Below are 11,078 nucleotides of genomic sequence, written 5' to 3' on the forward strand. Positions count from 1 at the left end.
ATCTTCTATAAACTTATAAACAGTTTAAAATTATTATTTTTTTTAAGGCTTTTTCACGGTGCGCGCACCCCGCGATTTTTTGAAAAAAATAAAATGTTTTTTTCACCCTTCGGGGTCCTTCAGGGACCCCCTGACAAAGGCTAGGGGGTCAGGAACTCTCTACCCTGCCCCCTTTTCACGTTCTCCACCTTTCTTTTTCACTGTCACACACAAAATGGCGTCCAACAGTTCCTGATTTCGACCGATTGGAATGTTGACTGACATCTAACCACCAATCAGAATTACGCTCGCGGACATTTGGTGCGCGCCTCGTGCGAGCACGGTGCGCGCATATAGATATTTATGTACTTTTAACTGCAATTTTCTCAGGAACTACTGAACAGATTGACACCATATATTCAAAAGGCACATGCCTGACCTGAGGACTACCTCTTTGCCAAATTTCAAGTAATTCTGTTCAGCCGTTCGGCCTGTACCTTCGACTAAAGGTCCTATGGGAAAATGCATGGGGAAAATGCGTTTTGGGTTCCCCCCTTTTTTCTCAGCCCCCGCTTGACGAATAACCCAGAGACTTTCAGGGTAGGAGCTGAGCGGAGCGCCCCATTAGTTTTGAAAATTTCACGAAGATAAGTCAACCGGCGCCAAAGTTATTCAAAATAGAATTTTCAGATTTCCTATGGGAACTCGGTCCGGTCGCCAGTAGATAATATATATATATATATAGTTAGGACCCCTTTTCCATAGGAAATCCGCAACATTCTATTTTGAATAACTTTGGCGCCGGTCGACGAATCCTCGCGAAATTTTCAAAATAGGTGGGGCGCTGCGCTCCGCTCCTACCCTGAAAGTCTCGGGGGGATTCGTCAAGCGGGGGCTGAGATAAAAGGGGGGTCCCAAAACGCGTTTTTCCCATGCATTTTTCCATAGGACCTTTAGACAGGGCTACAGCCCGAACGGCTGAACAGAATTACTAGAAATTTGGCAGAGAGGTAGTCCTCAGGTCAAGGAAGAGCCTTTTGTAGGTTTGGTGTAAATCTGTTCAGTAGATTCTGAGAAAATAGCCTTTAAATCAATATATATATCTGAGCCAGCTTACGGTACGCTTACCGTAAGCTTACCGTACGCGTACGGTGACATATGTGTCTTTATGAAAAAAAAATATTTGAAATATATGTATAGCTAAAAATGTATGGAAGAAGACATGAGCAAATAAGTGTCTAAATACAGTATTAGCATCAGCAGAGGATTGCGGTCGCGTGAGTTATAGTTGCCTGCACTAACTATAACGGAGGAATTTCACTGGTTTTTTATCAGTAAAATTTCCGCTAACTATAACATGTGTGAAACCTATGGTTTTTTCAGTGAATATATATATATATATATATATATATATATTTATATATATATATATATATATATATTTTCTACTGGCGGTCACCAGTAGGTACTTATATATAGAATGTAGTTTCCATAGGAAAAGCGTTATTTGATTTGCCAATTACTTTGGCGTCGTTTGACAAATCTTCCATACATTTTCAAAACTAATGGGGCACTCTGGTCAACTCCTGTCTTCAAAGTTCCTGGGTCATGCGTCAAGCGGGGGCCGAAAAAAAAGGGGAGTTCCAAAGCATGTTTTCTCCATGTTAATTTCCATAGGAACTTTAGACAAAGCTACAGCCCGAACTGCTGAACGGAATTACACCAAATTTGGCAAAAAGGTAGGACTTGGTCCAGAAAACTACATTTTTTTTAATAGTGTAAATCTGTTCAGTAGTTCCTGAGAAATTAAAAAAAGAAAAATATTGATATCTGAGCACCGAGGAGGAGTCGCGACTCCTCCGAAGTACAAGCTGACTTCTGATTGTCTGCCAACACTCCAAAGCAGGAAGTGTTGGCAGCCAACTTGTGACTCGGTAACTGAGTCACAAGAAAACAGGTGAAACAAGGTGAAAAACAAGAAAAGGGGGGCACCCTGACCCCCTTTGCCTGCTCAGGAGGTCCCACAAGAACCCCCATGCGCAAAAAAGCCTTTTTTTAAAAAAAAAATTGAATTTGCGCTTGGTGCACAAATCCGGCTGGGAAATTTTTTAAAAACAATGCACAGGCTTCCGCCCTTTGTTATCTGTAATCCCCCGCGTGGGCCAGGTCCCGGGGGCAATGTTTATACTGTATGCAGGGGACCCCACAGCCCTGGGAACCTCCACCTCCCCAGGGCTTTTGAACTAATATGCAGGGGGCAGGCAGCCCCCCTCAGCCCCTGGGATCGCCACCTCCCCGGGGCATTGCTGATTATATGCGGGGGCCTCGTGGGAACTCCCAAGCCCCGTGGACCGCCACCTCCTCAGGGCTTAATTCGAATAAATGGTCCCCAAGGCACTATTATTTACATAGGCGGTCCGTTACGGACCCCTGGGCCCGGGGACCACCACCTCCCCAGAGCTTTGAAAATGATGGGAGGGGGGCTGTCATCCCCCATGGCTAGCTCCAGCAATATCCTGGGGTCCCCACCCTCGGGACATTGCTGTTTGCTATGGCAGGGCGAGAGCATGGCTTCCGCCCTGCCATATCAAACTCCTGCTTTGGATTTTGGAAGCAAGAGCAGGAAAACCTGCTCTTGCTTCCAAAAACCAAAGCAGAATTGCTTTTCCACAAGGGGAGCTGCATATCAGCAGCTCCCCTTGTGGAAAAGCAATGCCGGCTCCCGCAGGAGGCAGGGTTCCAGCAGGACCGTGGGGGCATTGGGCCTCCCCCCACAGTCGCCAATAGGGGCCTAGGGAAAAGTTAGGGAATTAATTCCCCTTGAATACTGAGGGTACCTGGGGGCCAACTAGCCCACCAGGTACCATCAGTGAGCGCCACAGAGCTGAATGGCTGAGAGGCTGTCCGAGGCCACTTCCCTTTTTACAACACTCTGCAAACGCGCCTCTTGGCGCACTGCTGGTGGGGCGATGAAGTCCTCTTGTGTCCCGAGTACCTCAGGACACAAGTGGATGTCATCCCCCAAGCAGCAGTGTGCCACGAGTCGCATTTGTAGAGTCATGCAAAAAAGGGGGCATGGCCTTTGAGGACACTCAGCAATCTAGCTGTATGGGGCTCACTGGAGGTAACAGGGTTTTTGCAGGGTGGTGAAGAAATGGGATGTGGCCTGTGGCCAGCTTTCAGCAAACCCATTATCTGGGACATACTGGAGGTATCAGGTAGGCTAGTTGGCCCCTAAGGACCCCCAGCAGCGAAGGGGACTTCAAGCCCCATCCAAGTGTGCACGCCAGGAAGTGCGTTTGCAGAGTGGTGGGGAAAGGGGGCATGGCCTGCTATGACAACTTAGCGATCCTGCTGTGAAGGACTTACTGGAGGTAATAGGAGGAATAGTTGGCCCCCAAGTTTGTCCTTGGAGGCCAACTACCCCTCTTGTTACCTCCAGTAAGTCCCACACAGTGGGATTGCTAAGACGTCTTTGGAGGCCATGCCCCCCTTTCTCCACCACTCTGCACACACGCCTCCTGGCAGAATATGGGATGGGGGAAGAAGTCCAATTTACTCCTGAGGGACTTTGGGGGCCAAGAAGCCCTCCAGGTACCCCCTGTAAGTCCTACGCAGCGGAAGTCCTGAGTGCTGGTAGGAGGTCCAGCATGCTTTCTGTACCACTATGCAAACACAACTACTACATTAATAGTTATAAATTAGCATTTAAAAAAACCTTAGAAATTCCCTGAAAAAAACATAGGTTTCAGGGATGTTATAGTTAGAAATTATAATTTAAAAAACCTTAGAAATTCAATGAAAGAACCATAGGTTTCACGGACATTATAGTTAGAAATTAGCATTTAAAAAACCTTAGAAATTCACTGAAAAACACATAGGTTTCAGGGACGTTATAGTTAGAAATGAGCTTTTAAAAAACCTTAGCAATTCACTGGAAAAACCACTGGTTTCAGGGACATTATAGTTAGTTGGAAATTTCACTCGTACAAAACCAGAGAAATGTGGCCGTTATAGTTAGTAGAGCTAACTATAACTCGCGCCCCCGCAATGAACTACTGATGACATCACTCACACTGGTGAAACTGACAGAAGGTTGGAGCACAATTTCATTCTTCTTCGGAGCCGTGAAGATCATTCCAGAGGTTTGGAGTAGCTGTCAGGATCTCAACAGTACCAAATCCACTGCTGTAAATGGAGAGAGCACACAAAGGGGAGATGGCCAAGGCTGCCCCCTATGCCGTAGATTGTCGCCAGTGTTGGAAGTAATACGGAGAAGACAAGGTAAGAACTATAGAACTTCTTTATTGGCCATCCGCTCAATGACTCTGCTTCACAGTGAACATCACCAATATTCTAAAGCAGACTCCAGAGGGTGAGTCCACTTAGGAAACCTGGAGGGGTGGGAAGGGTTATACCACAGGGGTAAAGGAAGAAGGAGATTACAACACGTTAGTTCTTATGTGGTTTTTATTTTAAGTCCCTGCCTCCATTCTTTTCTATCGAAGGGTATTGTAGTACCAGTGGCCATGTGTGGTACTGAACGTATGCTCCAGGTCTGAGCTGGAGCACATTTGCTAATGTCTTGCCTTTTTGTCTGTAGTAACTTTAGAAGTGCAGTTTGTGAATAGCATTGTGCTTACTTTTTTTTGAGTGGGTGGCTGTCCCTCCCTAACCTCCTCTGTCTCTCTCCATAAAACCCTCCACTTAGTAGTAAGTTTCTCCTTATTCCAGTCTCTCTTGCTGGTCCCTCCTACATTTACTAGTAATTACTAAACTTGCATGTGTGAGGTTCTTCTTATAGAAAACATAGGGGAGGTCGATTGGTTTGTAAATTGCATTTTGTAGTAAGTAAGTAATATTACTGTAGTACTACTTTATTTATTACAAAATGCAGTTTGTGAATCGCACCCTACACGGAGTTCCACAAGCGGCAGAGTGTGGTACGTAGCATTTGTCCCGCACTGTAAATTCAGCTTAAACGGAACTACGTGTCACGCCAGAGGGCGCTGCTTCTTTCTGTCACTTGAGTATATATTCTACCTGAGCGTCAGCTTCCTCAACGTGAGTGGCAGATTTCTCCATGCTAGCGGTTGTGACCTGCTGCGATCGCCCACCTTGAGAAACCTCACCGGGAAGATGTCTAGCATGCAAGTTTTGTTGCTCGGTCTCGAGTTCTCTGGGCCATTGGCTCCATATAAAGAGCGAAGAGTAGTGGAGACAAAGGGCATTCCGAACGTGTGCCCCTTCTGATCGAAAAGAGCTTGAGGCTTCGGCACTTTAGCTTTTCCCTGAAGCCAAAATGAGTGAGGACCTGTTCAAGATAGGGCAAATGAACCCTATCGAAGGATTTTCTCTGTGGCAATCACTAAAAACATGTATTCCCCCTGAGCACGAGAGGCCGTTTCAATAATATGTAAAATGCACTCAGTGTTGTTGTTCATCTGTCTCCAGGGAATAAAGTATGTTTGGTCTGGGTCGAAAATAGAGGGCATGTATGGATTAATCCTGTTTGCTAGGATACTTGTTAACAGTTTCAGGTCCACTTTGAGAAAGGAGATTTATCGTTACGGGCTGCATTGCGACTTGTCTTTACCTAGTTTTGGAATGATAACTATAGATGCAGACAACATTGAGTCCGGAATCACCCCTGGTTCCGCAAAGGAGTTAAATAAACACGTAAGGAGGGGTGGGACAGATGATCTTGTAAAAGGAAGCGGAGTACCCATCTAGGCCTGGTGACTTCGCAAGCTTAATCTGAGAAATGCCTGATATAACTTCCTCAATGCAAATCTACCCGTCGGGGACTGCAGCTTGGTCCGGAGCGAGGGGTGTGGTTCACGCTGATTGGAGGTACCGGACACCATCAGAGGTCTAAAGTTTGATCTGTGTATAAGTGTGAATAGAAATGTTTGAAAGCATTCGCCATAGCCTTGTCGTCTATTACCAGATCGCCCCCACCCGTCAAGCAGATCGAGTGGACTCCCTCTCCTGTCGTCTGGCTCATATCTTATTAGCCAAAAGGCGGCCACATTTGTCCCCACTCACAGAGAAGGAGTGGAGCAAGCAGAGAGTGGTGTATTCCGCTCGGTCTAAATCTATGGCTACCAGCTGAGAACAGATGCTGGATAACTGGCGCCACACTCTTGGGGCACCCATACATTGGTGAATGCATTCCAGGTCTCTAATTTGCTTTATAAGGTCTTCCTTTTTCTCTTTATGGATTTTATTGTCTGCAGCAGAGATCACGATTAGTTCGCCCCGTATTACTACCTTGAGCATCTCCCACAACATTCGCTGGCCGGGCCCCAAGGGTATCATTATGTAGTAGGTAGCCTTTAACTGCACTAAGTTCCTGATGAAAATCAACCGATATTTAGAGACATCCATGGACTGAAATATGTTGACCACTGAAATCATCTTTATATAGGTGGGGTGGACCATTCACACATCCACCAGAGCACAACACACTGTTTTTAATTTTACCCCATACTGACGAATAAAAAAAGAGTACAGGATAGGAGGTGTTTTTAATGTATCACTTTTTTCCATCAACACTATCAAAATCACGACCGTCAAAGAACCAGATGGTCTCCCTCCAAGTGCAGGAAGGTTGACTGCCTGTAGAATGGGAAACTCAGGTGTAAAAGGACCCAATGATAAAACCAATCACCTAACTTTCTCAAGCGGAGAACCAAGATATATCACTGCCCACAGGTTCGCGTGTGTGAGGGCCTTTATACAACACTTATAGACCCTGGCTTTTTCAAGATATGTGGTTCATTCAATTCCTAATACATAAGATATACCTCCATTAGGAGAACATCATATCCTTCAGCCTTCTGTTTTGTAAACTCTTCATTACTGTGCTGATTTGTAGTGAAGAAATGTCTTAATCTAACAGCTCAGTCAACTATGGAAGTCATCATCTTTCTAGATTACAGTTAAAGCATTTTTTTGATGATGGTTACAGCATGTATAAGGTGGATTCAGCTTATCTACATTGAGTGTCATGTGCATTTTGTTCTTATGCATACCATTTATCTATACCAAAAAACATAAATGGGAATGAAGAGGTATGATCAGTCATGGACTCAACCTCCTCTATGAACTATGAAAAAACAGAAGAGTCCACTCTGAGTTACAAAATGTAGTGCTAACCTTCCAATAAGTGACTAAACCCAAGTGAACCGTTAGGTTTCTATCATGGGAGAAACTATAGGTTTTCTAAAATAAACCTCACCCACCAAAAGGTCCCTTGGTGGCATGCTTAATCATCGGGTTCTTCCCGCCTCGCTGCTGGACGGGGCGCGCTACGACCGACGGATATGTAGGAGTACCTTTAAGTGAACTGGCGTTATGTGTTTGGTGCAAGAGTGGTCAGAAGTGAGTGAATTAAAAAATACCTGGCTATGTGGCGATACTAAACTTTAATGCTCCCTCTAGCTTGTATTAATAAAAGTGGGGAGTAAGGAGGAAAAGTGCTTTAATGAGCAGTTCCCTCGCTGGTCGATATATTTCAAAGCCTACCCCTAAGCTTCTCCTCAGGACCTATTGTTGATCCCTATTACCACTCTGACTGTAGCCTATTGCCTTTCAGACTATTAGGTGTTCTGAATCAATATGTAAACAGTGTGCAATACATTCATTCTTTACCTACTTGGTATTTTTTCTTAACAGAATGAATTTGAGTTCCTTAATTATAAATGTATTAGGTTGCCTAATTGGACCCCATGAGCTTCGGAAGGGGAGGACCGCTTATAGTCACACATTCGTCAAAGCATCTCGCTCACCCTGAGAAATGCTGCCTGCCCCTGGCTCCGGCGACAGAGACGGTCTATGTTCTATATGTTGGAAATACACCTGCCAGCAAATGGTGAAACACACATAGAAATCAGTGCGGAGATGGTCAGTCCCACATTTATTTTTCCATTTCTGAGAGGCTAGCTCATAATAGCCTGGTACTCCTGTGGCTATACCAAATGCACTGCTTCCTACACCAGCAAGGTTACTCAACACGATAACATCCGTCTACGTCTATATGGATGTACACCTCACTTCTTCCCATAGCAGATTAAAACTGCGTTAATACTGTCATACTTGTCACAAACCCTATTCTCACTGTGCTCTTTTTTTCATAGGTTTAATTAGCTTTTAATAGGTGCTTTCCATCCTCACAAATGCAAGTTGCCCTTCAGGCATCCTATTGTGAGGATGTATGATTGGCTGATTTGAATTTGTTGTTAGTCCCGTGTTGAGGGGTAAGACATGTAACTAGGGCATGTGACTCAAATGCTCCTCCGTGGGCCTGCAGCATTGGTTGTGCCACCCAAGGAGGTAGCTCTTCCTTAATGTCACAGGATTGCCCTGACGTGGCCTGTGTGTGCAGGTTGCTGATACTCAGATTGGCATTTGAAAAACTACTTGCAAAGATTCTGCATGTCTCTTGCTACATCGGAGTACTCCCTGGGGGACAGGGTGCGGTGCAGGAAGAGGTAGGGCATGTGCGTGTGTGCGCTACATACACTGGTAGTAAATGACAGCGGATAGTGTGTTCGGTATGGTAGGGCCGGCTTCTCACATTAGTTGACATGAGAGATCTATGGAAAAGCTATTGAGCTGTATTTTCTGGGTGAATAAGAGTGGCAGTATAGTGTTTGATGCGTTAGTAATAGCAAGTCCTCTCCAGTAGTGTGAGTGTATTTGACATTACTAACATGGAAATGCCACTTTGGGAAAGTGTTCCAAAAAACAGTGGTCCTAGACCAATCAATCAGAAAATTATCAAGTAAAAGGTAATGATTATTAAACCTATTCCGAGCTCGCAATTTGTTAGCTCAGAAACGTATATCAATCGTACGTTTCGTCAACAGAACATGTAGTGCCGCACAACAATATGTTATATTACAATATATTTATTAGAAAATTAAGAACTAAGGTTAAACAAACCTTCAAGGGTCATCAAAGGGGAAAGAGAAATAAGTTCGAGGAACGAGTGGAAAGGGGTGCTCCAAAAATTAGAAGCAGTCAAGGGGACTGTTGGTGTTGTGCAAAGCCTTCCCTTCTGCAGAGACTGCTTGCCACCTTCCGCTGAATCTCCATCTAGACAGGCTGCTAGGTTACCATGTTTGGGCTATCCCTCCTCCTTTATCCTCAGAGTCCGTGGCACCCCAGACCTCTCAACACCAACATATGCCTCTTTTGTATGTCCCTCCCGCTGTGGGTCAGGTCACAAAGAATGGAGGAGGAGGATTGCTACATCACTACTCAATTGTAAGATAATATTACAAGCAAGTAGTAACACCATTTCTTTTTTTACAACCAGCTCATTCTTACACCTGTAATAATAAAATTTGGAGTGATAAGTTAAAGGGAGATTGACATCTCCCACGAACTATAATTCTTTATAATTATGATATTAATACGGCTACTACGACTATTACTTACAATTATTATTTGCTGAAGAAAGGTTCCCTGCAGAGAAGTATGGTCCCCACTCAGCAGTGGTGAGTCTCTACTACTTCATATGTTGTTGCGCTGGTAGAGCAGAGTTCAGTGAGAGAGTGATATAATACATGCATTTTATCGTCCTGTCTTCATGCAGTTGGAACAATTTAAAACGGACAACGAAGAGGCTGGATTTGGGACTGGAGCACGTGCACTGGAGCAGGCGATCGAAAAAGCCAAAGCTAACTTGAAATGGAAGCAGCAGAACATGGAGCCCGTGAGACTGTGGTTCGAGGCTGAAGCGGGGCGCTCCGCCTGATGTTGTACAATGTCTCTAAAAACGCAGCTAATGACGGGCTGAATACCGTATATATTTAGGGTGCAAATTTCATTGATCTGTATCATAGGGGATGACGAATTCGAAATTAGGTGCTGTAACAGTGGTTTTCCACTCACTCTCTGTATATTTCTACATTTGACGTCCACATTGTGCAAATGTTTTCTGTTGCAGTTGGTGTCAAAATTGATTACATTCTTGCTGCCTGGTTGAACTGATGTTTCTCATACAGATTATGTTGTCGCTTTCTTAGGAGTAGTACATGATGGGGTGTGCCTCAGTGTACATATGAACCACAAGGCCTCAACCGGACGCCATTCAACAAATCTCCATTGCATTTTCCATTTAAAAACGTCATGACAGTTGTATTCAACACTTAAAAAAGTATGTGGTGTCCGGAAGTGACGTTCAGTATTTTAATTCCCTTTGGTTGCTTTGTTCCTCGAAACAGAAAAATTGGCTGCCCAGAATTACACCAAACTTGGCAAGAAATAGAAATGTGTTTGTTCATTTGTTTGGCATTCAAATTCGTGAATTATGTGCACTGTTAAGCTGCAGATCCTCCACATCTTATAATGAGTCATTAGTTACAGAGGCATCCATGCTTGTATCACTAAGACAAAAATGTAAATCTGTCACCGCTAACATGCCCATGAGAATGGCTGTAACCAATGGCATCGCTCTTTGTTGGTGTGTGTGATTGATGCCGTGTGACTCCCATTCTGATAACTTCTTGTATTTTCTTCTTTTTTCCTCTGTAATTGTTGCCACATGACTATTAAAATTCGGTGTTACCTTTATCCACGAAGAACCAATTCTCTGCTCTTAAACTTGCCGTGTAAGTGACAATACGTCGGAAATACAGTTTTTGTTGTCATTTCGCAAATTCGTTTCAGCTTGTACCTATTTCAGGAATACTACTGATTTTTCTTTCAATATAATTAAAACTTTACCCTGCCCTTCTACTATGTTCATCATAAGCAATAAATATAACTGCGCATTGAATCTGTAATGGCAAAGGTGTCTGTCTGCCTGAACATGACAGGCACTAATTTAAGATGATAGGTCCAGAGAAAAATTACCAGCAGAAATCTAGCATCTCAGACTGAGTTGAAACAACCAAATGTACAGTAATGTAATAAAGTGCCAACATCAAAACTTATGAAGAAAAATATATGGCTTTACTGGTAAATCATCAGTATTTCAAAGGTTTTGCCAAATTAAGGTGCCGATTCCGATCCTGGAAAACCTGGGTACGAATGGTGGTACGGAGCGTATTCCCCGTATGACTCATACCCGGGAAATCCACCTTACA

General features: G+C 44.1%; 1 protein-coding gene across 2 annotated transcripts in view; it reads left to right on the plus strand.

The window, feature by feature from the left end:
• The window catches only part of LOC146860512 (aminopeptidase N-like), an 832,137-nt gene extending 821,425 nt beyond the window's left edge, over positions 1-10,712 (plus strand). The window contains exon 21 of one of the 2 annotated variants that reach the window (XM_085644423.1): positions 9,584-10,712. In XM_085644423.1, the coding sequence (XP_085500549.1) occupies positions 9,584-9,745 (162 nt within the window). In that variant the 3' untranslated portion in view covers positions 9,746-10,712. The remainder of the gene's footprint in view (positions 1-9,583) is intronic. The other variant, XM_085644425.1, reaches the window with a different exon arrangement.
• Positions 10,713-11,078: the final 366 nt, after the last annotated feature.

The sequence above is a fragment of the Triturus cristatus genome, chromosome 3_1 (genome assembly GCF_964204655.1).
Source record: "Triturus cristatus chromosome 3_1, aTriCri1.1, whole genome shotgun sequence".
Lineage (NCBI taxonomy): Eukaryota > Metazoa > Chordata > Amphibia > Caudata > Salamandridae > Triturus > Triturus cristatus.